Genomic DNA, 25,412 nt, shown 5'->3' with positions numbered 1-25,412 from the left:
CTCTGCCAATTGTTAGGGTGTTTGGATACTAGAATCGCGAGGACAGCGCTATTATCACGACCAGTTAATTAAGGTGATATGAAAGGATCATTCTCTATACATACATACACTGGGAGACATCAATGCCCTCCCATCCTGCACAGGCGATGTCGTACCTGCAGGGGAGGATATTCATGTCCGCCATTATACATATATACATGAAAATATTTATAAAACTTTTCTACAAACTGGATGCACCGAATTATCTGAAACTTCAACACGTAATTATGGAGGCCCTAAGGAAAAACGCGATGCTCGTGTAGTTTCATTTTGTCGAGAGAGAAACAAAAATGTCTTTTTGATTCTTGTTTGAGATAAATACACATTTTTTTTTTTCGAAAAATTAAATTTCTCGCGCATCGCGTTCTGCCTTAGAGCCTCCATAATCCCGTGATGAAGTTTTAAGTGATTCGGTACGCCCAATTTGGAGAAAAGATTTATAAATATTTTGACTTTTTTGTATGTATATACATGACACTTTCGTATCACCTTAATATTCCCTGGAATGAAAAAGAGTTAGACGATCAAAAAATGATAGAAAAATCGAACTTGACTAGGGCTACGAATCGGTGTAAAAATTTTACCCGTATTAACAATTATTAATTGGACACGGAGAATCTGACGAGCGTTTGATGATGGGTCATAAAAATTACTCGTGGTCGAGAAAGGGTTAACGCTAAAATTAAGGCTTGTGTACGGACCTTAAGGTCTATCGCGAATGTCTTTACCACGCGTATCGAGGAATCGGTGTGGACTGGGCCTTAGTTTATTCCCTGCGAGGAACGGCTTAAAAGTTAAGGTGATACGAAAGGGTCATTCTATACATATAAAAGTCAAAGTATATATATATAAATATAAAACTTTTCTCCAAACTGAGAACACCAGACAACTTGAAACTTCAACACGTGATTATGGAGGCCCTAGGGAAGAACGCGATGAGATTTTATTTTTCACAGAAAGAAAAAAAAGACATGTGACTTTGGTTCGAGTCTGGGCTAAATAAAAAAAGATGTTTTTGTTGAAAAGTGAAATTTCACGAGCATCGCGTTCTTTTTTATGGCCTCCCAAGTGATGTGTCAATGTTTCAAATGATTCGGTGCACCCAGTTTGGAGAAAAGTTTGATTAATACCTTGACTTTATGAATTGATGTATTGAATTATCCTTTCATATCGCCTTAAATTCAGGATCGCGGTTAAGGGTTAAGGGCTAAAGGAGTTCGCTCCGTCTGTACAGGCAGATAGTGAGATTACCGTTACAACGTAAAGGATATGTATTGTACGTTGTTTATAAGCGAGCGATGCATCTCTACCGAATAAATTCTCTCTCTTTCTCTCTTTCTCTCTCTCTCTCTCTTGAAGCGGCACAAAATGGAAATTTCGTTCGGCGTGTGAAAAATCAGCCGGCTCGTTCACGCTGTCCTATGCACGACACGCTGCTGTATATTGGAAACATGCGACACGTCTTAACGTTTATTTAACCTCCGATTGCGGGGCGAAAGCCAATGGACAATCGCGATTTTACCTCTCCAGCGTTTTGTATATTGTCAGAAATTTGCGGGGAGATGTTTCATGCCATTGTCGAAAGGGAGGCACGGCTCACTAGCGCCGTGGAACTGCTTAAAAAGGGCTAAATGTTCTTTGTCGGTAAAGAAAAAGGCGTCTGCAGATTTCAAATCTAGCGCGGTATCGATAGAACGAGAAGTTATCGCCTTTTCGTTTTTAGTATCATGGTCAGCGTAGATTGGAAATTAAGACTACGAATAGGATATTAAGTTGTATGCGTGAATGATGCAGATTACGAAGCGGCACGCACGTATACCCTGTTTTACCGATCGGGAAGAGTTCGCCACTTTGAAAGTAGTTCCAATTTTTACAGAGGGGTGTAGGGCGTAGAGGGCGCCAGGGGGCCGCGCCTCAAGTGTAAACAATGGCGTGAAACATCTCCTCGCTCATCTCTGATGTTATTTTCGAGGATTCGGTGGGATTTTCGAACACCGGGCTGTGGATCCCATGCTCTTCGCGTTTATGCCCATTCGGGGTCTGGGTTCCAATTTTTCTTTTTTTTTTTTCCCGAAGTACTGGAGTGTTCCGATAAGCGACTGCAAATTAAATGGGTTTTCAGAGTTTCAGACGGTCAATTAGAGATACGGATTGTATGCCATTTTTCTGCGTGCGTCCTTTTCTTCGATACAATTCTCACACTGTTACGGCGAGTTCTTTGTTACATGGGAGAAAAAATGGGTTTTTCAGTGTCCTCGCTTCTTTCATCTCGTCTCTCGCAATTTGTCAAAGCTCGTCTTATCAGTGCGTTCTTTTCTGAAGTTTAAACGCGAGATAAACAGAGGGAAGATTCATTTCTTTTTTAATTTCTTTATAAACATCTAAAATGATCGTGCTAATTTAAATTTCCCGGGGTTGAGACCTTCAGAAGGATCTTCGTCTTTGTGCGAAAAAATGTCATGTGATTCGGTGCAATCGGTTTGGAGAAATGTTTCATAAAAGACTGGCAGCTCGGATGACACTTTCATGTCACCTTAAGAGTGGCGAGGTCAATTAATCAGTGCCCCCTTAAAGGCGTAACGAGAAACATTTTTTTTTTATGGAATAAAGAAATTGGTGCAAAGTTGGAATCACCCTATCCAACATGTGATGGTACCGATCCGAGGAAACATTGTAACATGCGTTTCAATGACTCTGGTCACATTATTCGACCTGCGTATAATGTGAACAATGCCATTTAAACTCATGATACAATGTCTTGTTGGAGTGGCATCGTCACATGCCTACCTGATACATGTCAGATGTGTGAATTCAGCTTTACATGCGTTTCAGTGGCACTCTTCACCGTATGCTCAAGTGAGACATGGTGAACAGAGGCATTGAAAAGCATGTCACAATGTTTTGTTGGATCTGCATCGTCACATGTCTGCATTGATACATGTCAGATGTGTGAATTCAGCTTTACATGCGTTTCAATGGCGCTGTTTACCCTATATTCAAGTGAGACAGGGTGAACAGAGGTATTGAAGTACATGTCACAGTGTTTTGTTGGATCCGCGTCGTCACATGTCTGCACCAATACATGTCAGATGTGTGAATTCAGCCTTACATGCGTTTCAATGGCGCTATTTACCCTATACTCAAGTGAGACATGGTGAACAGAGGCATTGAAATGCATGTCACAATGTTTTGTTGGATCCGCATCGTCACATGTCTGCATTGATACATGTCAGATGTTGTAAATTCAGCTTTACATGCGTTTCAATGGCCTTGTTCACCCTATATTCAAATGAGATAGAGTGAACAGAGACATTAAGATGCATGTTGCAATGTCTTGTCGGATCAGCATCGTCACATGTCTGCACTGATACATGTCACATGTTGTGAATTCAACTTTACATGCGTTTCAATGGCACTGATCATGTTATATTCAGGCCAGACAAAGTGAACAGAGGCATTAAAGTACATGTTGCAATGTTTTATCGGATCATGTCTGATCTGATCATGTTTTATCCGACATGTCTGAACCAATACATGTCGGATACTTACGGTGTGAAAGATGTATTGAAGAGAAGGCTGTACACCGAGCGTATGAAAAACAGTCCACACGGTTTAAACAGCGTTATCCTTATCGAAAATAAAGTCGAAAAGTCCCAATCCATTTTTTTTTTCTTCTAAAATGCATAGTTTACCTGTAATAATTAATTAATAATGGTAAAATAGCCTAACAGACGCGTCGGCACTGTAGAGAAAAATGGTACATGTCTTTTCGCCTCCACTTTCGACAAGGGTAGCTCTGCGTGAACCATGTCCACAGTTTTTAATACACAATCCGTACAGAAAGACGACCCATCGTTTGTATCTTTAATTAAACATGTCTGGAAAACATTGAATTTGACATTATTCGTTGAAGCTCCCTCGTGCATTGCGTCAAGCTTTAAGGTGATATGAAAGGGTCATTATATATATGTTACAGTGAAACACCGAAATTTGGAGAATGTCGACTTTCACCGGTGAATGTCAACCTTCACATAGTCGCTTAGTGTATGTCCGAAATATTTGCTAAATACCCTTATTTCTGACTTACACCGGTAAATGTTGACATTCACCATGCACTAATATCTGTGATTGTCGACACACACTGGAGAGGGTCCGAATGTACAACAATGTAATGAAATATTCGATCTTTCACCGACGTATTTGGTATCTGTTGACATTCACCGGTGAAAGTCGACATTCTCCAATTTCGGTCATTCACGGTAACATATATATAAAAGTGTCAAAATATTGATGAAACTTTTCTCCAAACAGGGTGCATCGTTGGAAACTTTAACACGTGATTATGGAGGCCCTAAGGAAAAACGCGATACTTATGAAATTTAATTTTTCAACCAAAATATGTGTACGTGGTTCTAGGACGGGATACATAAAAAATGTCCGTGTGAAAATGAAATTTCATGAGCGGCGCGTTCTTCCTTAGGGCCTTCATAGTCACGTGGTGAAATTATTCGGTGCACCCAGTTTGGAGAAAAGTTTTTTAAACCTTTTTGACGTTTGGTATATGTATATGAGACTTTTATATCACCTTAATCTCGCTTATCTCGTGCGGGAGGTCCAGTCGACTCTTAGGGCGAACAATATCGAGGCGATTATACGCGGTCGAACCATTCCAGGAGCATTTCGAAAACTTTGGCGATCGCCACGGCAGAAGAGACGCGCTTTGCGTTTCATTTGCGGAGTAACCGCGACGAGGGCACTCGGCCACCGACGTTAAAAAAATCGCGGATCAAGTCTACCCACCATTTGTACAAAGCGAAGAGAATTCAGAGAGTCCCATAGAAGGCCTAGTTCCATTATTACCATTATAGCACCATGTAATAACCGAGGTACCATTGTTTTTTTTCCTCCGTATGGTCACCCATCCAAGGAGGGACCGCGTCCGATGTCGCTTAACCCTTTCGCTACGACGGGTGACTATAGTCACCGTACGTTTGGTCCAATATTGCCTGGACGGTCAGACGAATTTCGCCCATATGTCGAAAAGGCTCCGTGTTCAAAGGGTTAACTTTGATGATCTTACGAGAATCGGGGTATGGAGTAATATAAACTGGTTCGGCGCTTGCATTGAAAATTGTTTAAGAATTTTACGTTTCCAATATGGCGGGTGATGCAGATGCCCGATATTATAATGGCGGTCCCCCCATCCAAGGAGGGACTGCGTCCGATGTCGCTTAACTTTGATCTTACGAGAATCGGGGTATAGAATAATATAAATTGGTTTGGCGCTTGCGTTCACTATGTCGTTCAATGTTTTGTCGCTTAACTTTGGTGATTTTACGAGAATCGGGGTATGGAATAACATATTGATTCAGCGCGCTTGCATTCAAAATTGTTTAGAATTTTACGTTTCCAATATGGCGGGTGATGCAAATGTTCGATATTATATGGTGGTGGTCCCTGATGGTCACCCATCCAAAGAGGGACCGTGTCCGATGTCGCTTAACCCTTTCGCTACGACGGGTGACTATAGTCACCGTACGTTTGGTCCAATATTGCCTGCACGGTCAGACGAATTTCGCCCATATGTCGAAAAGGTTCCGTGTTCAAAGGGTTAACTTTGATGATCTTACGAGAATCGAGGTATGGAATAATATAAATTGATTCGGTGCGTGCGTTCACTCTGCGGTTCAATATTTTGTCGCTTAACTTTGATGATTTTACAAAAATCGGGGTATGGAATAATATAAATTAGTTCGACACTTGCGTTCACTCTGTCGTTCAATGTTTTGTCGCTTAACTTCGGTGATTTTACGATTTAACGCGCCGAATCAATTAATTATTCTATGATGTTTGCGTATGTGGTAGAGGACGTTTATAACCTAGCGGATACCGCGTATCGCACATCTGCGGCATCCCTCATATTGGAAACGTAATTTACTAATTTTGCTTTTATAACCTAGCGGATACATGATATCGGGCATCTGCGTCGCCCGCCATATTGGAAACGTAAAATTCTAAAGAATTTTGTACGCGCCGAATCAATTTATTATTCTATAATGATGTTTACGTATGTGCTAGAAGACGTTTATAACCTAGCGGATGCCGTGTATCGCACATCTGCGGACGTAATTCACTGGTTTTGCTTTTATAACCTAGCGGATACATGATATCGGGCATCTCCGTCGTCCACCATATTGGAAACGTTAAATTCTAAAAAAATTTGAACGCGCCGAATCAATTTATTATTCTATAATGATGTTTACGTATGTGCTAGAAGACGTTTATAACCTAGCGGATGCCGTGTATCGCACATCTGCGGCATCCCTCATATTGGAAACGTAATTCACTGGTTTTGCTTTTATAACCTAACTGGTTTGCGTTTATAACCTAGCGGATACCGCGTATCGCACATCTGCGGCATCCCTCATATTGGAAACGTAATTTACTGATTTTGCTAGGACTTTATATGGTAAATTACGTGGTTTATGTATTATACGCCGAAAACCTCGAAAAACGCGGAATTACCCAACCCTCGTGTAAGATAAAGAAAGAATCCAATTCGCTATATATCGGTATAAGATTAAGAGAGACGGAAAGATGATCACAGCGCCGCCATCTGTTGGCTAACGTGCTAATTAACAAACATCGAACGTCCGTATCCTTCTGGGCTTCTATGGAGAGTTCTGAATTCTTTGTACTAAGTCTGCGGTTGGGTCACTTTAATGGGAGTAAACGAGAAACGTAAGGAATGAAACTCGTGACACACATTGCACACACAAGAAGAAGAGGAAAAGAAAACACATAAGTTACGTTGAGCGGGGACGAGAAGACGAGGAAGATTAAGAAACGAGTGGACGGCCGATTACAGGAGTACGACTATGGATTATTAATAATCAGTGAAACGGCGGAAGGCGTAAAGAATGTTATATAAAGAGTAATTTAGGTACGGCAGGGCGCCAAACCCTCGACAATGCTTAGGATAATGTTATCTTATAATAAAAACAAATTGTCCTTTGAATGAAAAAAAAAAGAAAAAGGAATAAATATTTAAAATACACTTGGACTTGTCATGTGTCGGATCCCGAGCTACGCTCTCGGTTTTTCTCGGTGGAATATTCAATTTTTCGGGGTCAGATCAAGAAACTCGGGGTAGAGTCTCGCACCAAATACACTTAAGAGCACGCGCGAACGACATCGAGTGCTTAACGCCAAAGTTCGACACTTGCACTCGATAAATATATATATATTTTTTTTTTCTCTCGAATGAGAGCACTTATCATGGACTCATGTTTGGCATAATGAAAGTACGTTCCGTTTTGTAGAGCCTCTAATTTTTGTACTAATCCGGCTTTTTCTAGAACGCAGCCAGGTGGCTCGCTTAGCTTCATTTTACAATCCGGTTGGTCATTTCGTTAAAAAAGTGTTCCCAACACATTCGCGAGCGGCAAATTTTTGTCCGTTTCAAATACTGAGTACCGGCGATAATAATGAAATTCTGAAACTGGTTGCCACAAACTTGTATCGTGTATCGTGATGAACGTGATTCACGTCAGCGGCAATTGGGAATAGAATTTAAAATGACGTTAATTCACGTCAGCGGAAAAAAGGAATAGAACTTTGAAAGGACGTGAATTCACGTCAGCGGCAATCAGGAATAGAATTTTTAAATGACGTGAATTCACGTCAGCGGCAAACGGGAATAGAACTTTAAAATGACGTGAATTCACGTCAGCGGCAAACGGGAATAGAATTTAAAATGACGTGAATTCACGTCAGCGGCAAACGGGAATGGAACTCGAAAGGACGTGAATTCACGTCAGCGGCAGCAGGAATAGAATTTTTAAATGACGTGAATTCACGTCAGCGGCAATTGGGAATAGAATTTAAAATTCACGTCAGCGGAAAACAGGAATAGAATTTAAAATGACGTGAATTCACGTCAGCGGCAAACGGGAATAGAACTTTAAAATGACGTGAATTCACGTCAGCGGCAACCGGGAATAGAACTTTAAAATGACGTGGATTCACGTCAGCGGTCGCGAATGTGTTAATGTAATTTTTTCCTGCGTACAGGAACATATTTATATCCCGAGGGTATAACATTCAGAGTTCACGCGTTCGCGCCAGGGAACGTAAAAACTCGAGTCTCCGTGTAATTTAATTTTATTCAGCAACTGATTCCTTTACAGCGTTATATTTCTAATCCCGAGAGAGACCGAGTTCCACTGTTGGGTATATTCTGGCGCACTGAAAAATATTTACATCGGAGACTAGAAATATCGCGGAAGGAATAGAAACGCCTCTTCCAGGACGAACGACTAGTTTGCAACTAATTAAGTTAACACCGGTGACGCGAGCCTCGGTTATTTCTTAGTTTACTTCGACATTATCCAAGCTCGCTCGTTAATCTAAACCCCCAGCTGTAAATAATAACTGTACGATTTCGATTTCCTAATCCCTAGGAAGCTATTAAGATGATATGAAAGGCGCTGAGCAATATAATCTAGGTCGATAAATTCAAATTCATCTATATCCTCTTTGGTGGAACGCCATTTTGAATACTCAAGTGGTAACACAAGCTGGCGCGTACCGTTTCCAACATTTATATTTATATCGAAGTCTTTTACAGTCTACGTTGAGAATTATACGAACTGAAGCATTCCATATGTCATTTCAGTAAAGTAATGACGAAGAGATCGGCGTAAAACTGTCGAAATCCCGGGAATTCATTATTCTAACGACTGTTTAGGAACAACGTCGCCATCTGTGACGTTCAGCTGCAACTAAATTTTTCTTCTAAGAACACGTGTTAGCCCCGAGACAAGCCAGCATTCTCTTGCGATCGTTGGTGAAAGTATTTTCCATATTTTCCCATCTTACTCTGTAATATTCCATTTCTACGGTATTCTAAATTGTTCGAGCTAGGTTCTGTAACTCTTCATTTTCGGTTCTAAGCCTCCAAGAAGCGTAAAACATCGAAAACGTGCTCGAGCCACGCCAGGTTGGTTCTAATCTATGATAAATAAATTATTGCGATTGAAAATGAAATTTTGTGAGTTTCAGAACCTACTTCGGGGCCTCCATGTTCACGTGGTAAGATTTAAAACGAATCGGTACATCCAATTCGGGGAATACTCTCACAAGCGATTTTATTTCCCAGGTACATATGGGCTGAATCTTTCATATCACCTTAACCGCCTTTTTCGGCGCGAATCATCCCCTCGATTATCGCATACTTCTACCAAGTGTATATACTGTTTTTCGACAAACAAGAGTACAATTAGGTCGGTGATTAACTCGGCTTATTAGCGAAATCTCGCATCTAGGGGTTCTTTTAAATTGCAGCTCTCCGTACGTGGATATTCGAGTGCACCCAGGTGAGTATTCATGTACCTAGTGCTTCGGTGCAGCTTCCGAACTGTTGTCAGGTTTCCAGGTACTCAAGATTTACAAAGAATACCCTACGGTGAGACTTCGGGTGTAGTCTCTCGACAGAAGTATGAGGCTCTAGTCCCTTCGGAAGGAAAGAAATGGTGAAAATGTCTGCATACATGCGATTCAGAATGAAATAACCTCAAAAAAAGGTAAACAAAAAGATAGTGTAGATTACAGATAAACGTAATTAACTAAAGAATGTAATTTTACAAAGAATCAATCCTGAAATATTGTCACGCTTTGTATTGGCCTTCCTTGTCGGAGGACTTTAGCTCTTACGACATTGATTTCGGTACTTCGAGACGACACCTGAAGTTTCACCGAAACACAGTGCAAGGGCTCGTAATGCATCTCTAATACTTGACTACTAACCTCCTAATTATAAATCTGTTACTTATACGCTTTAAGATCTAATAATACTCAAGTTGTTTCTTTATAGTAGGTCTTGGGGTACTGGGAGAGTGCGTCCCCATTACTCCGAGACTTCACGTACCCATGTATCGTTCGCTGGGTCTGGGCAACGAGGGAATACTCGGGTAAATCTAGGAGCATCAATTCTAAACGGAAGCTAAACGACATGAAGGTTAACGATGTGGCGTCGATACACGGCAATAACGGTCATATTAGAAATACAATACCATTAAGATACGTCATCTTAGGTAACTTATTTCTATAAGTTATAAAAGTAGCAAAATAATAGGATTAAGGCTGAGCTGCTTCATGATTGGAAGGCTGGGAGATCGTTAATGTTATCTCCGTGTATAATGCTATTTATATTCTTTACAGTGGATGATGCAAAATTGAAAATCGCCATGAGAGTGATTCGATGTGTACAAGTACATACATAAAGGGTATTTCCAGGAGGCAGGTACTTTCTCGCGCCGTGAGTATTAAGTCGGGTTAGCCATAAAGTACAAAGAACACATTTTTTGCTGCAGAGGCTGGCGACGTTGCTGATTATTCTCGCGTTTTAATGCATTGCGGTAGTGTGTTTATAATTATTACGTAAAGTGTACGCTGCAATTAGAAATAAACGAGGTCGATTTATGTACATAACCTATCAAAGCTTTTTAAAAGCTTAAATCGTACCTTTTAGCGGTGTCGATTATTGCAGAGATTAAATATTGCATGCTTCCGACACGTAACAATTTTGATTAGATGTTTAACTAATACAATGGATCGTATCGATGGAAACAATTTGAAACTAGTGGGACCGCGGTCCCTTAAATGTTATTATCACAGTGGCGAATTATTATTAGATGAAGGAAATTAAACTTAACCATCACAAAGAAACGGCGTTTCACGTGCAAGTGAGAAATAATGTGGATATACATTGTTATCGTGTCCTTGCACTGCAATAGCATTAATTCATTGTTATCGGTATCAGCCAGCTGCCAAAAAAGTGCAACAATGTGCGGTCAAAAATTCGAGCGTCGTCAGTTGCCCAAAACGGCACACATCACGAACCTTTTTATACCGATCGAGTACAATTATATAACAAATAATCGGAGCAGTTGTAAATTCATATTAAATGCTTTGAAAGCACGTTCAGCGCGTTCGGTTTCTTATGACTGCCGTTAAAATTATACTGAGCGTGTTTTCATTTTCAGTCCGATTCCCACTCTGTATTCGTTGTCTCTCACAATACGTCAGAAAGCAAACTTTCCTCATCGAGTAGTTTCATCTTGTAAATGTGAGCTATTCCCTTGTATCGAGCAGTCTCGATTACCTAGTTGAGCTTAGAGCTTTGTGTTCGTTCCTTTCCATGGTTACATCTAGCCGATACAAATACCGAAGCAATGCTCAAAAAGTTCTGCGATGATTAACCCAAAGAAAGACGCCAATTTATGCACAAACTGTTAAAAGTTGATAATTTTAATGGCTCGTGCCACTCTTAATTAAGACTTTCAACACTAACACCGTACACGGTGTGTATACGTATTCACTGTTTACTGAATTTCTCTAATCGATACTAACTTATGCATTCGTTAAACTTGTACAAATGAACAAAGCTACTTCGCTGCTCATACATATACTTGATTAAGAGTATTACGATACAAACTTCGATCACTTCACGAATTCTCAAGTCATATTACATGCACTTTAATGCGCTCACTTCCACGACATCGACGGCTATATTTTAGCGTTCTTATCGTAGTGTATAATCTCGATACAATGGCTCCGTAATCCTCTATTTACTTATTATCTTCTTGGACGTGTGGAGTTATACTTGCAAATAAAACATTCACTAGGTCCTCCAAATACATAGAACTGACCAGGAAGCTACTGTTATCGTGTAGAATATCTCTATTGAAATTCGACTCTTCTCCAAATAATGGAAATGGTGTACGGAGGCATTTTATGCAACGATCTAATTATTTGGAAGCTTTCAATCGTGTAACCGTGCTAGCCCTAAAACCGACAAAAGGAGTTCAGATTTAAAATCCAGGACAAAACGTGGAATGTCCGTTGTTTCACGTATTCTCGGTCTTATTTTATATATCGACTAAATAACTACGTTTTTTTTATTCCTTTGAAAACATAAACGAAAACAAGGTGTAGCACGTCTTGTGGTAATTATGTGACGTTGGTTCAGGGTGATGCACCGAACCAACGCCAAAAGCTCGGAGTAACTTAGAGCACTGGTATATAACACGATAACTTGAACTTTAACAATGACATCGCTGTAACACTCCTAGGAGACATTATAAAGCAAAACTTGCGAACACATTCGTGTTTATAATCGGATCTCCTTAATTAACTATTCTCCATCTCTTTTGTTAGACCACTTTGACATTCGAACCTGCACGTGCAAAAGCAGCTAAACGCATATCGTCACTTCGTTATCGGTAGCACCGTAACCTATAATTCCACAGTGTTTTACGGCACCTACTGATTGTAACGATGATCTTTAAGCACTGATCACGTGCGCGGAAATCAAGGAATGTGACTAAACAATAAGCCCATTGCGTGGGCACTTTATCAATCAGAGGCTCACATCTCCATACTCGAGGCTCCATTTTTGGTAAGCTGCAAGACTTGCCGGTGACACCGACCTGCGAATTCTTTTCAAAGACTCAAGGAAGTCCTGCATTGTTATGTTGCGCACTGAATTTAAATCCAGTTCCTTCACTTGTTCAGGATTGAGCTCTGAAAGTGAGAGAATATTATTAATATTTGTCTTCGGTTTGAGGAAGTAGAAAATCTTGTACATGCAACATACGTGAAACCAAATGTACCGTGACATTTGGCAATAATAGCTGATTCAAGCTTTTCATGAGGAGGAAGCAATTTGAGCTATTTTTGAAATTAATTGAGTAGAGATAAATGTATTTGGCTAAGTTTTTGTACACCGAAGGTGTGTTTCGAGGAAATACTATCTTTAACATGTAGCCTGTAAAATTCACGAAGGCATTTAGCAAAGAATCACTTTTCGTGAAGAAATATAGGCGAGGTTAGATTAATAAAAAAATTCTCCAGAAAAGATTCTCCGGGATATATTACGGTTTTCTTTTTTAGAGCCCTTCGATTCATTGCACTCTGTTATATGGAGACCTTATTTGTTCTTAATTAATGAGCACTTTAATTAAGTGTTACCTCTAATAGGTCCTAGGGCTGCATCTTTTGCTAAACCAGTCAAGTCACTTCCGGAATAACCGTCCGTTAACATGGCCATGTGATTCAACTCTTCGTTTGTCAAGGGGTCATTGTGTTTTCCCAGCAGTCGCGTTAATAGCATTACTCTTGTCTGCATGTCTGGTAATGTAACATAGACTCGTTTTGTGAATCTTCTGAGAGCAGCTTCATCCAGTTCCTGCGGTCTGTTCGTAGCAGCCATAACTAAGACACGTTCCTCAGGATTGCACGGCAGACCATCAAACTCGACAAGGAATTCCGTTTTTAATCTCCTGTAAAATAACAATTAAGTATTAACAGAACATTTCATATGTTTAAACATGTTAACGTACTAGTACAGTAGCTCTCAAACGTTCAATAGTTCCTTATCGATGCATGCAGAAAATTAGGTGATGGTGCACTTTATAACCTCACTTAATTTATGGAACTTTAACAGTTCAGATATTTAGTGATCCTATTTCTTCAATATAATACCTTGATGCCTCGTGCTCATTGTCTCTGCGTTCACTCAACAACGAATCTACTTCGTCTATAAATATTACAGATGGTTGTAGCTCTCGAGCAATTGCAAAAAGAGCTCGCACTAATTTCTCTCCTTCTCCTACATATTTTGATGTCAAACTGGCTGCAGATATGGAAAAGAATGTAGCGTGACACTGCGTCGCCACCGCGCGTGCTAACAAAGTCTTGCCGTTCCCAGGTGGACCGAAAAGTAAGAGACCTCTAGCAGGTGTACGTAAACCTGTAAATAATTCTGGCCGAAGGGAAGGCAAGATCACCATCTCCTGTAGCGCCTGTTTTGCAGTCTAGAAAATATCCTCGGTTAATTTAATTTCTGTACCTCTCTCTCTCTCTCTAAGGTTTAAATATTTATAGGTTAGAAATCGTTCGTACTTCCTGTCCAGCGATATCTTCCCACTGAACCGCAGTTCCACCTTCTAAAATTTCATCGAGTATCACTTGGGCAAGTTTTGGATCAACACCTTTAAGCACAGGCGCCTTTTTTGTAGGTGTACCCCGGTTGCTGTTAGTAGTATTCGGAGTTCCTGGCCTTCGTATCGGTGATCCATTTCCTGGCACTGACAGCTGCCTTTTGACCGCAGGGGGGGTGGAACATGGTTTGATCGGAGCTGTACGATGACAAGGTAATGAAGGTGTAGAGCGACCCATACTTCGTGGTAATGTTTGACTCTTACTCATTACTGCACCTGCTATTCGCTTTCCAGGTACTGCAAGTTTCCTTCCAGATGCTGCAACGAGTAAAAATACATATTTTCGAGATTAATTTATTTAAAGTGTTTTACAAAATATTGAAATATTTAATGGAATACCAGAAAGATGAGTGATTTGGAAATCTAGAAGATCTATACACTACTCTAATTAGAACTGCCTGTATAATTTTAGAATATAACTTTTTTTAAATAAGTTTCAAACGCCAAACATAGGAGGAAAATTCCTGTACAATTTCTCCATATCTGAGAGGAAACCTATTATCTCCGTTGCTTTTTTAAATATTTACAAAAGCCATTAATTAAACATGGACCAAGAAACCAAAACAGTATAAAAAAAATGTCCTAAGCACATGCATTTTAAATTATAAATAAAGCACCAATTATAAGCAATCTTCATACAATATTCTAATGCGCAGCCTTTGAGTGTACGTGAACTATTACATCGAACTAAATGAAAAGAACTATTAATTACAATGGAATTAATGCTGTATACCTTCAGGAGCACGAGCATAATAGCTTTTTGGCGATCGTGATCTTTGCGTAGGCTTAGGTACTTGTGAGTATGTATTGTGGCTTGTGTCCATTGTCTGTGAATTATTTTTGTGTTTATTGTGATTTGTATGTGTGATAAGTTGATTAGATCGAGCGGTGCGTAAGTTGCGCCTGGCTGTTGGATAATTTCCTGGTCGATCCTCTTCCTTACAGTTCCCGGTCCCTTGATTTTCGTCCGTAAGTTCCAGGTTTTTCAATTCGCACATACTCGCTACAAAAAGTACAAACATTCTCTGCCATGCTGCGGTAGGCATATCTAACTGAGATAGCATAGAAACCGATACTCTCTTACTGAACGGTTGGACTATCGGTATGCTATTTAACCACTTGAACGTACCAGTCCCGAGAGCCTTAAAATTCATATCTGTATCTTACCACCTCTAGGACTATTTCACCGGTGATTTTATACAATTTTAAAAATCGAAATGGACTAGATATATTTTAACACATACAATAAAACCACAGAAACTCAGCACAAAACACGGCACATCAAGCATGCTTTTATATATTGAAACGGTTTAAGATGTGAATTTAACATCGATACAAGACAATAAGCCAATTTTTGTTAAATACTAAACATTCTTCACAATGCAATGCACGATGCCATGGTAATACAGCGCGGTGTTCAGCAAACACAGGTACAGATACTACAAAAATACTTGCAACGATAAAAATATTCGCTTAATATGTACATTCTCGACTTTATTGTTTTGCAAAGAATTATTCTAAGGTAGTCTTAAAAGTGGTAGTTAACGAACATATTCTAAAAATAATAGGATTAAGATAACTGCAAAGACACGAACCCAGAAAATCGAGTCTATCCTTGGCCATGACTAAGTTGGTGCGCATCTTGTCGCGAAGCCTCTGAGCTCGTTCCCAAACTTCTCCTCGACCACCAGTGCATTCCACCGCGATTCCCTTTTCTAGCTCTCCAATTCCTTTTTTATATAATTCAATAGCCATTTCCTTTTGACCTATTACGACACATTTATTAATAAATTAAAAACTAACTTTAGAAAATCTTGGATTACAGGGATTGTCTTATAATAAATCGTTGGCTTCAATCGAGTCAATAAGAGTCCTATAATGGTAAAATAGCCTCGGGCACGACTCAGATCTTCTCGCAAGGCTATTTTAAATATTTAACTACTCGGACTCAAATCAAAAGGAATAAAAGATGACTAATTCTCCCAAGAACGAAAGGACAGTTAATCAGTTTCATCAATTTTGACGTCATACCTTCATTTTCTTCATCGATTTTTAGAGCCTTACTGATAAATTCAAACGCTCTCCGATGATGATGCTTCTGCTTGGCTAGCAATGGATCCCCGGGACCAGGACTAGCGTGTCTTCTCGGTATCTGCGACATCTCCGCGTTTTCTAAACGACCACTCGTCACCCCTAACAGGGTCGCCGAGGTCTCTTGACCGACAACGATCTCTAATTGACAGGCGCTTCTCGCAGCTTGTCTCCGCTGAATTAACCGCGACATAGACGTATAAAGGTATTTGAAGACCACAAACAGCTGATATAACAAAGTTCTAAGTATGTTGAACAGAAGTATCAAAGGAAACGAGACGATGTACAAATTGCGTTTATGCACGGATGGCTGAGGATGCTCGATGTATCTGTGTCCGTGGTGATGACCGTAGCTTATCGTCGTAGTGGCCTTGTCACTGTTCTCCCCCTTCGTCACACGCAGCTTCTTCGGTGACTTGCTGCCGGATTTTCGTATAGAGCGCCCGCCATCATTGTAAGACATTTCCTGTTGTGGTCTTTGAGTTTTGACTGGTCGGATGGACTCTCCGAAGAAAGGGCGCTCTCTTGGAATGCCGTCTCGACATCCCCAATGCGAACACAGGTTATTCGGGCCCTCGACGACCGATATTATCCGAGTAGTCCGTGCCAGAGGTGGAATTGACGGTTTCGGATAAATACCTTCGTTCTAGAGTGACGGCCTCTCAGCGCTCCAGATCACTGGACGCGACTCTTCCGATTTTCTATTATCACGTTAATTTCACGTCCACGGGAGCTCCAACGGGGCCTGAAATAATGCCAGACGTCATAGGTTGTATTATTTGTAAGCACCCTCGTCGTTATTGAACTGCCACTCGGAACGGACGAAACGCATCGTTCGGGGAGAACTCGGCTCGTAAACGTTCCCTCGCGCGCAAAAGCGAGTCATGGCGCGTCGATTTCTTCCGCTTCAATGTTTTCAACTTCACGCCGTTCCTTTTGCTGGCCTATTTAACGGGATACTATTTTGGAGAATTAAAGGAATATTCCACTTCATTCGGAATTTATTACGGACATTTCTGGATTTTTCCAACGAGATGTGGAAAAGTTCTTTTGGATAAAACCACACTGAAAGAAGTAGACGTTCAAATTTATTCCGATGAATGTGTATTTCAATGAGTATTAGATAGAGCGGAAGGTAAGAGTATGTGGCGGGCTCGGGACGAAGTTCGGCCATTGTCCACCAGGGGCGTAGCGCGCGACGAGCGCGATGCGTTAAGGACGGGGCAAACTGCGTTACCCCGCGTGCGCATTACTGTACTTACCTCGAACGAAAAGACGACTACGTCGTAAAATGTTTTGAAAACGGTTGAAAATCGGAGGAGAAGACTTTGTGACCAATTCTAGAGCGCACGTGGAAATCCGCTCCTTTTTCTGTGATAATAAAGCAATAATTATAGATAAAGTGGTGAAATATATTCGACAATCCCCACAAGTATACGACATCAGCGCCATCCCGCGGTTTGGAATATGTACTAATCTGAGGTTGCGCATGCGCTTAGTACATTTAGTTTGGGGTAATATACTTCGTGCCTGCGTAGAAAACTAGGGACGTATTATACGTTGTAATATACGTGTAGAAAACCACGAATATTACTTGACGTATTATACTTACCCAACCCTGCGCATTGGCACTTGGGCGAATACTCCACCCCAGTATGTATTGGAATGATAGTTTATCCAAGACGAGTAATACTGAGTAATACTCGGTTTAGTGACTCATACGAGTTACTGGCATCGTGTAAATTCGCCTTAAGTATGGGGGGGAACAGATGAAGGTGAGGAGAGCTGGGGAGAGCCGCCATCTTGGAATCGCAAGTTGCGACCAAAGAGTGTTGCGACTCGCAACAACAGATGGAAAACGTGACTTCTCATGAGCCGTACCAACCAGCCAAAATCAGCCCAACTGATACAGTGGGATGAGGGAGTCACGAAACTATATAATCACCCAGGAATACTCCCACTATAAAAGCACCAAATGAATAAGATATTGGAAAAGGAAAGGACGTAGAGAAAGATAAGTTAGCTGAGGTTCATCGCTGTAAAACCAGTGGTACTAGACTCACCTATCTCGGGCTGAAATCCACAGACTGCACTCAATGGAAGTGTTTTTAACAAAGTTTACTTTGTTCAGATTAAACTTCAAAGATTTTTTATTGTATGTGCCTCTTGATCTACCGATTCCTAATGAAGCGTTAGAGGATGTCTTTCCATAGTTCATTTTTTTTTTTTTTAGTAGTTATACCGTACCGATCAGTGTAATGGACATAGACGGATCTCTTCGAAGTCTGTAATTTAAAGAACAAAATGAACGCTGGAATCAATTGGGACGCCGAACATCGGCGGCCACTGTTGGGGAGCCAAGCAGCCTTGGAGCGATCAGCAGAGTCTATAGCGAGATCGCAAACAGTTGCAGTAGAAACTGAACAAATTGGCACCCAGGTTATCGCAGAGTTGGGTGAACAAAGAGAAACATTGTTAAGAGCGAAAAGAAGGTTATCGCAGACCGATCAAGAGTTAGATAAAGCTAAAAAAATAATGAGAACCATGAGAAAGAGAGTGTTAACAAATAAATTTGTATTAATCTTGATTATTATATTAATGTTAGCAATACTAGGAGCGACGATATATCTTAAATTCTTTAGAAGAAAGTAAACGGAATCTAATGTTGAATTTTGTCATTTTATGAAACTTCAATGCTTGTAATATATAAATAATTGAAGATGAAAGGAACAAAAGGCAAAGAATATATTATCGTACTAGACTAAGTTTAAAGGATTATATAATAAGTAAAATAAAACACTCCCATAATAAAAGAATTAATGTGTAATTTATACAATACGTATCTTTTATTCAACATCTTATTTATGTTTGAAAAACGCTAACATCGTCTTGAATACCTCAGGATTATAACCGGTTAGCGTTGGTATGCCTGCTTCGTACATTGCTTTTTCAAAAAGATCTAATTTAGGACTACACCACCAGAAATTCTTTGTACCTGTTACTCCATTTAAATTTAATGTATTTAGTTGGAAAACTGAGAAATAAAATGATTTTCCATCTGATTGTATGCATTGTATCGTTATTGGTTCCGGTAATTCTTTGACATATGCTCCGAATCTTTGCTTTGCACAAGCTGCGGCCGCTGCAAATGATTTTAGCATAGATTGAGCTAAAACTTGGGATTCTGTTACAGGTAGTTCCGTTAAATTTTTTATCGTCTCTGGATTGTCATATATAAAAATTGTATGCACATTCATCCATGGTGACTCAGAATCAATAGCTGAAATATAAAATATATGTTTGTACTTCATGTTACTAAAATTGTGTCGCAAGGAAATTATTTACACTGTTTTAGATATTATATTTTGCGCCCTATCCCATATATTACTTATTAATTTCCGTTAATAGTTCCTAAGGAATGTCATAAATAAATTGAAGCACTTGTACGTACGGTAGATATCTTCAAGAACATAAATATGATCCTGTGATAAACTTATAGTTGGTTCACAAGGTTCTATGCTCGGAAGATCTGCATTTAAACCTTCGTCTGGAGCAAGTATTGGACTCAAAGGATAGGCAGAATTAATCATAATATTCATTGTTAAATTAAATTGCAACAATTTGGAATCCTTTTCTAGAAAAATCAAATGCAGAGTTATGATGAATTGTGGCAAACATTGAAACAATACATATTTTTGAAGAGGTAATTTACCTAGGGGTACAGACACTTTTCCATCATAAATCATGCTACGTTTGCAAAGAGTATCTGCGCCATCCAAATTCTCACACAGATGAATTAGTTTCTGTGCTAAATTACCTCTAATAGGAGGAAAGATTTGTTAGATATTTAACTATATCAATTTAAACGTAGTCCCTTTTCATACTTACACCTTCCTTAACGTTGTTAAGCCATAAACTCTAGGAAACACAAACATTGGTTTGTCTGGATTTTTTAATTTTGGTAACAGTTCTTGATGTGCATCAAACATGGTAGAATTGCGAATGATTCTGTAATAAATACCAGAAAATAGAATTAAAATTGCTACCATCTATTGAAAATACTTCTACGTGTAATCAACATCTAAGTTATAGTATAATATTAAAATGTGGAAGGGAATAACAAACCCCTGTTTATATATTATTTCTGACGAGCCCCTAAAATAAGTTACCTTTGAACTATGTTATCTATCTTTTCCTTTGTGTCTTCCTTCAAATCCTTAATTTTCTGTGGCAAATCATTCTCTATAATTATCGTTTTTGTTAATATCTGTGCTTGTGCGACACCTTCCAATAATGCGTTTTGTTCTTTATAGGTAAAGCAGGGCGTGTTTGACCAATTGGGATGATTCCGATTATGTGGTAAAGGTGGTGGAGGTCTCAAGTATTCAAACTCTATCCTACACAAGGAAAATAAATGTTAAATTAATTATATCATTACGGACACATCGATACGTTTCATTTCATGCAAATGAGAAGACATTTTAGAATGAAAACAATGGTTATACTTTTTAAATGGATGTTTTATCTTCATTATATCCACAGGATTCAGGATTTCGACATTGTATTTTTGTAAAGCACGTTCGGCCCCAGTGTCGATTGGAATCTGCACTCCTTGGACACGCCAATGCCTTCTCGTCATTCTTCCTAAATGTTGACGACACAAAATAAGTGTAATCCTCATGGTTCACCTAGAACAGCGTTAAGTCATGAGATATCTATCTAAGCAAAAGTTACCTTTTCTATTAGTTATAACAATATCTGATAGGATAAGAGTAACTAATTAATACGACATAGAATAATTACTTATGCTTGTTTTCACCATATAAGTTAATAAATAACCGGTCCGTTCCGACCAAACTAGCTTCTGCCACAGAACGTATAAATTTACATTCTCTACTCCGAAAAATACAGATGTATGGTTTATTTTTTTAAGAAACAAGTGGAACTATTTTCATTGTAGTAACTCCATGCTAAGATGGCGTTACTGGCCTATTAGAGGAATCTCTTCTTAGACAAAGAAGCTGCCAGGTATCAGCGTAGGAAAAAGAGAGATAGAGGAAATTAAACAGTGCCGCCATCTGTTGGTGAAGATACGAATTACTCGGAATAAAACGTTCGTGTTCTGTCACGTTCTACCTTCTATCGAAATCTGCTTCTAGCATTTACATCTCATAAAAACTGAATTATCGAAGGAGTTCTGTATGGATAATAATAATAAATGCCATGTGCGAAAATTGGCCTTAAAATCAGCGGCAAACGATTCAGGAGTTACAATCAACAACGTAAATGTCACATGTGGATCTCTTTAAGATGAAGTACGATACAATCAAGTTTAAAATGCATGCAAACATAAGCATTCTTAAGGTGATATGAAAGTGTCATATACATAACTAAAAATCAAAATGTTTATAAAACTATTCTCCAAATTGGGCGCACCGAATCATTTGAAACTTCACAAAGAAAGACATTTTGTTTCGAAAAATGAAATTTCACGAGCAGCGCGTTCTTCCTTAGGGCTAGTTACGTGTTAAGATTTCAGATAATTCAGAGCACCCAGTTTGGAGAAAAGTTTTATAAATATCACATTTTTATATGTATAGAATGATACTTCCACATCATCTTAAATAGTTCATTACTTAGCGATTCCAAAAGTAAATATGTAATTTATATTAGGTAGTAACGTGTGTGTAAATACAACTAACCGAGTTATTTTTCAAAATACTTTCAGCTGGTCTCAATTAATAAATAATAATGGTCCGAGCTTGTAGCGTATTAGGATGTAAATCTGGAGGAATCGTACCGTCTCATCGGTTTCCCAGTGATGAGAAAAGACTGTTACTTTGGAAGAAGTGTATTAAATTTTTTAAAGAAGAAGGCTTAAGCAGTGCACATTTAAAGACTCGAGTTGTATGCTATAAACATTTTAAGGACAGCGATTATGCTTCTCAGGATTACAAGAAAAGAAGACTGAAACCAGAGGCACTTCCGTCATTAAATTTGCCATATGAAACAGATGGTCCAGAGTGTATCAGCGCTAACAACGAAAGTGATATTTCTCCTGATAATGAAATTCATATATTGATGGGCGATAATTCAAGTGAAACGCACCATGCTTCTCAGGTATTATATAATAAATACAACAAAATGTAAATGTGATCATTACGAGTATTAGTTCGTACTTCATGTCGCCACAAGAATAGACATCCGGAATAATACTGCGGAGAGTTTACGATGTTATGTGTAATTTCAATATCTAATATATGTAACATGCAATAATTATCGTTTATTTTTTTTAACATTTAAAGGAAACTTCTACACTTCATGTCACTGCAAATGATGACTCTCCTGCATCGAGGGACGTCAACAATTGTGGCAATGAATTAACAGTACTTTCTCTACTTCCAACATCGAAATGCTTTAATTCTCATATTTCGCTAAGGAAAGTAAAATGTAAAAATTCGGTACTAAGTTATCAACAACTAACCAGAGCAGTCTGTACGCATCGAAGATACTTACAGGGGGTTTCAAAACAGATGCTATTATTTAGGCGGAGGCTTATAGAAGAAGGTTTTCGTAGAGGTAAAACAATTGAGGCCTTACAACAAAAATTATCATCAACTGAGAAGAGGTTTATAGAAATGCAAATACGTGCATCAATTCACAAGTTAAAGGTTATTAAGAAATTATATTATGATATTGCTAAATGCTTAGCATAATTAGTTGATAATCGTTCTTTTTTATAATACACGCATAGTATCAAAGTGATATTACATTTATACTGAATTGAATTAAGTTCAATATTTATGATACTTAATTGTAAAAGTGCCATTTTGCATGACCCAACCTGTTGCACTTCGTATACTTCTTCGATTGACACGTGTGGGTCAGTGTTTTTGATCACCGCAACCTTATATTTTCTAAAAATAATCTTAATTTGCGACCATGGTCTTATGTACACTGTTAACATGAAATAAAGCAATGTTAGGTATGGGGTGAATAAAAGGAAATTTATTCTTCCAAAAAAGAATGTTAGACTCGTATCCATAACTCTTCTTTGTCTTTCTTGACAGCACTGACATTGCTCTTATAAATAAATTAAGATTGAGTTTAAATACGATTGTATTCACAATATATTTTGAAATCACCTTCAGTCTGTTAATTTCCTTTCGCTACAATCGTGTAAAAATGGTGGTTACATATCTACGAGATCATTCATTGTACAAAATAAATATTTCCGAACAATTTGGTATTTATAAATAATTAATCATGTATCGTCTATGTTGCGTTCGGAAGTCTTTTAAATTAAGAAACAAGTCCTTCTCAGAAATGTTTTCTTTTGTGACATAGAAGGTGTTCATACTTGATTAAATAAAATTGTAAGTACAAATATGAAAGGACACCTCACCAGTATATTAAATAATAAGATATTTCATTATATCACCTTAAAAATATTTCTAATGTAAATACAAACCATTTTTTATTTACAATTAAAATCTCAAGGGCTATAATTTGATCTCATTTAACTATCATTTAAATATATGTTGTTTGTAAAATATCATTTCTTGCAAACTTTCCTTAATATCTGCAAGTGCTCGGTGATTTAAATGCTTCTTGGGCGCATTGCTGTACGTGTCTTTATACCACCGCCTGCAAGAAGACAATTGAAGACAATTAAAAAAATGATGTAACTATTTAACGTTAAAATTCTAAATGATTAACTGTCATAGATGCAATACAAGTATTATTCCAATATATACAAATAATTTACCTGGCAACTTCTTTGATTGACGAAACATCAATAATTCTATAATGCAAATATTCATTGACTTTGGGCATATGCTTTGAAAGAAAAAATCGATCCATGTATACTGTATTGCCTGCTAACGGACATTTGCCCTTTGGAACATATTTTTTCAGAAATTCTAGGAGCATTTGTTCCGCCTCGGTCACCATTATTGTACTTGCTTGACATTTTTTAATTAATCCTGACTGGAAATAACAATTTTTCAATGTCTACGTTCTGCATAATTTATAAATCGGTTTCACTTATATAAGTGAATTTATAAAAATAATGTCATTAAACTTACCTGTCCGTGATGAGTTAAGCACCATTCGTCCATATTATTTAATACTGAATCAGGTTGATTAATTATAACTTCAAACTCAGGGCTTGTAACATTCAAGTCACTATCTGTTACCAGACATGCTACCTCTAAGATTTTTGACGCATCTAGATCAAGCCCTGTTAACTAAAAATATCGACTTTATTATGTTCAACTATATTCTTTGTGCACATCAGTACAGGCATATTAAATGTAGAAATAAATGTATACCTCTGTATCTATCCAAACGATGTGGCTATCCTGTTGGCTCGACATCAGTCCTCTCTTAGCTGTAGAAATGAAATCAGAGAATCTAAAATCGACAAATTCATTTTTCTAACAGATACGATAAATACTAAGTAAATTTAAATGTCATTGCAACGGTGTGTTTACTTTGGCGCATATCGATACAATAAAATACATCACCTCTTAAAGCAGGTCTGTACATGTTAGCATTACAAAGCTGTCTGAGCCACATCTTGCCACCATGAAAGATGAACATGATTAACTTCAGCCGAGATGAATGCTACATTGATCAAATGGAAATCTTTTTCAAACGATACTTTTAATGGTACATCAAGTTTCACCACATTTAAGACAAAACCGTTCTATATAAATCTGAATGCATTACGAGTCCAATGAAATGTACATTAAAACGATGCATATCATATCGACTCATTGCACATTAACTTCATTTTGCATATAAAATAAGGATTATACATAATTCATGAATGAAAGAATAGTGTTTCTACTTTAAGTAGTTAATACTTAACAGAATTTATTATACAATTAGATTTACGTTAAATCTTTATAAATAGATATAAGGATCCATAGTACTGTTCCTTATATACTTCAGTTTCAAAGACAACACGTGATAAATGTAACGTTACGATCCATGGAATAAAATGAAAAGTCAAATTAATAATCATGTCCACACAAATATTATTGTGTTGATTGATGGGGTAGTGTAACAATTTCCACTTACGTCACTGGTAATTACACATGCGTCCTCTTCCTTTTTAATATCCTAACCAAAGATTATAATACGTGACGGACGAACAGTTTAAAGTTCTTCGTAGCTGCTTCCAGCTGCTTCGCTTTTCGCATTGGAGTAGCG

At 38.4% G+C, this 25,412-nt stretch overlaps 5 protein-coding genes across 13 annotated transcripts; 2 read left to right on the top strand and 3 right to left on the bottom strand.

Moving 5' to 3' along the window:
* Window positions 1-10,228: 10,228 nt before the first annotated feature.
* On the bottom strand, window positions 10,229-17,272 carry LOC105697459 (spastin). Of its 3 annotated transcripts, XM_012420797.1 has the most exons (8): window positions 16,134-17,272; window positions 15,698-15,868; window positions 14,836-15,105; window positions 14,319-14,360; window positions 14,005-14,240; window positions 13,585-13,916; window positions 13,072-13,382; window positions 10,229-12,624 (listed from the first exon to the last, which is right to left on the bottom strand). In XM_012420797.1, exons 1-8 carry the CDS (start codon window positions 16,654-16,656, stop codon window positions 12,461-12,463), a joined length of 2,049 nt encoding a protein of 682 aa, XP_012276220.1. In that variant the 5' UTR covers window positions 16,657-17,272; the 3' UTR covers window positions 10,229-12,460. The 3 variants fall into 3 exon arrangements, with proteins under 3 accessions (XP_012276220.1, XP_012276219.1, XP_012276221.1); XM_012420796.1 differs by having other exon boundaries at window positions 14,005-14,360; window positions 16,134-16,656; XM_012420798.1 differs by lacking the exon at window positions 14,836-15,105 and having other exon boundaries at window positions 12,461-12,624; window positions 14,005-14,360.
* Window positions 17,273-17,801: 529 nt separating this feature from the next.
* LOC105697470 (vesicle transport through interaction with t-SNAREs homolog 1B) lies at window positions 17,802-19,009 on the top strand. 2 transcript variants are annotated; one of them, XM_012420818.2, is made up of 2 exons: window positions 17,802-18,348; window positions 18,430-19,009. In XM_012420818.2, exon 2 carries the CDS (start codon window positions 18,498-18,500, stop codon window positions 18,843-18,845), a length of 348 nt encoding a protein of 115 aa, XP_012276241.1. In that variant the 5' UTR covers window positions 17,802-18,348; window positions 18,430-18,497; the 3' UTR covers window positions 18,846-19,009. The 2 variants fall into 2 exon arrangements, with proteins under 2 accessions (XP_012276241.1, XP_012276240.1); XM_012420817.2 differs by having other exon boundaries at window positions 17,804-18,348; window positions 18,427-19,009.
* Window positions 19,010-19,017: 8 nt separating this feature from the next.
* On the bottom strand, window positions 19,018-21,103 carry LOC105697469 (39S ribosomal protein L37, mitochondrial). The gene is made up of 7 exons (XM_012420816.2): window positions 20,997-21,103; window positions 20,699-20,881; window positions 20,363-20,590; window positions 20,082-20,201; window positions 19,906-20,012; window positions 19,645-19,827; window positions 19,018-19,473 (listed from the first exon to the last, which is right to left on the bottom strand). Exons 2-7 carry the CDS (start codon window positions 20,872-20,874, stop codon window positions 19,052-19,054), a joined length of 1,236 nt encoding a protein of 411 aa, XP_012276239.1. The 5' UTR covers window positions 20,875-20,881; window positions 20,997-21,103; the 3' UTR covers window positions 19,018-19,051.
* A 299-nt stretch (window positions 21,104-21,402) lies between these two features.
* LOC105697471 lies at window positions 21,403-23,190 on the top strand. Of its 2 annotated transcripts, XM_012420821.2 has the most exons (4): window positions 21,403-21,508; window positions 21,922-22,044; window positions 22,143-22,313; window positions 22,499-23,190. In XM_012420821.2, the coding sequence occupies exons 2-4, from the start codon at window positions 22,015-22,017 to the stop codon at window positions 22,907-22,909; spliced, it is 612 nt and encodes a 203-aa protein (XP_012276244.1). In that variant the 5' UTR covers window positions 21,403-21,508; window positions 21,922-22,014; the 3' UTR covers window positions 22,910-23,190. The 2 variants fall into 2 exon arrangements, with proteins under 2 accessions (XP_012276244.1, XP_012276242.1); XM_012420819.2 differs by having other exon boundaries at window positions 21,922-22,313.
* A 118-nt stretch (window positions 23,191-23,308) lies between these two features.
* LOC105697473 (probable oligoribonuclease) lies at window positions 23,309-25,393 on the bottom strand. 5 transcript variants are annotated; one of them, XM_012420822.1, is made up of 6 exons: window positions 25,281-25,393; window positions 24,722-24,821; window positions 24,527-24,585; window positions 24,281-24,442; window positions 23,962-24,182; window positions 23,720-23,840 (listed from the first exon to the last, which is right to left on the bottom strand). In XM_012420822.1, exons 2-6 carry the CDS (start codon window positions 24,795-24,797, stop codon window positions 23,720-23,722), a joined length of 639 nt encoding a protein of 212 aa, XP_012276245.1. In that variant the 5' UTR covers window positions 24,798-24,821; window positions 25,281-25,393. The 5 variants fall into 5 exon arrangements, with proteins under 5 accessions (XP_012276246.1, XP_012276245.1, XP_012276250.1 ...); XM_012420823.2 differs by lacking the exon at window positions 25,281-25,393 and having other exon boundaries at window positions 23,309-23,840; window positions 24,722-25,221; XM_012420827.1 differs by lacking the exon at window positions 24,722-24,821 and having other exon boundaries at window positions 24,527-24,608.
* Between the last annotated feature and the right edge of the window lie 19 nt (window positions 25,394-25,412).

Source organism: Orussus abietinus, unplaced genomic scaffold, assembly GCF_000612105.2.
Source record: "Orussus abietinus isolate OABI.00-Male unplaced genomic scaffold, Oabi_2.0 scaffold393, whole genome shotgun sequence".
Taxonomy (NCBI): domain Eukaryota; kingdom Metazoa; phylum Arthropoda; class Insecta; order Hymenoptera; family Orussidae; genus Orussus; species Orussus abietinus.
Note: the sequence above shows the minus strand (reverse complement) of the source record. Positions and strands in the feature narration are given on the sequence as shown.

What these genes read in the sequence shown, in the direction of transcription:
- LOC105697459 (XM_012420796.1), bottom strand. Translation starts at nt 16,656, where the DNA reads ATGTCTTACAATGATGGCGGGCGCTCTATACGAAAATCCGGCAGCAAG. An exon ending in GGATAGACTCGATTTTCTGG is followed by an intron (nt 15,106 to 15,697) that starts GTTCGTGTCTTT and finishes TACTTTTTGTAG; the next exon opens with CGAGTATGTGCGAATTGAAA. An exon ending in AATGAGCACGAGGCATCAAG is followed by an intron (nt 13,383 to 13,584) that starts GTATTATATTGA and finishes GTTATTTTACAG; the next exon opens with GAGATTAAAAACGGAATTCC.
- LOC105697470 (XM_012420818.2), top strand. Translation starts at nt 18,498, where the DNA reads ATGAACGCTGGAATCAATTGGGACGCCGAACATCGGCGGCCACTGTTG.
- LOC105697469 (XM_012420816.2), bottom strand. Translation starts at nt 20,874, where the DNA reads ATGAGGATTACACTTATTTTGTGTCGTCAACATTTAGGAAGAATGACG. An exon ending in AAAAGTGTCTGTACCCCTAG is followed by an intron (nt 19,828 to 19,905) that starts GTAAATTACCTC and finishes TGATTTTTCTAG; the next exon opens with AAAAGGATTCCAAATTGTTG. An exon ending in TGTTCTTGAAGATATCTACC is followed by an intron (nt 19,474 to 19,644) that starts GTACGTACAAGT and finishes TTTATATTTCAG; the next exon opens with CTATTGATTCTGAGTCACCA.
- LOC105697471 (XM_012420819.2), top strand. Translation starts at nt 21,945, where the DNA reads ATGGTCCGAGCTTGTAGCGTATTAGGATGTAAATCTGGAGGAATCGTA. An exon ending in AAACGCACCATGCTTCTCAG is followed by an intron (nt 22,314 to 22,498) that starts GTATTATATAAT and finishes TAACATTTAAAG; the next exon opens with GAAACTTCTACACTTCATGT.
- LOC105697473 (XM_012420822.1), bottom strand. Translation starts at nt 24,797, where the DNA reads ATGTTCATCTTTCATGGTGGCAAGATGTGGCTCAGACAGCTTTGTAAT. An exon ending in TCGTTTGGATAGATACAGAG is followed by an intron (nt 24,443 to 24,526) that starts GTATACATTTAT and finishes CGATATTTTTAG; the next exon opens with TTAACAGGGCTTGATCTAGA. An exon ending in TCAATCAAAGAAGTTGCCAG is followed by an intron (nt 23,841 to 23,961) that starts GTAAATTATTTG and finishes GTCTTCTTGCAG; the next exon opens with GCGGTGGTATAAAGACACGT.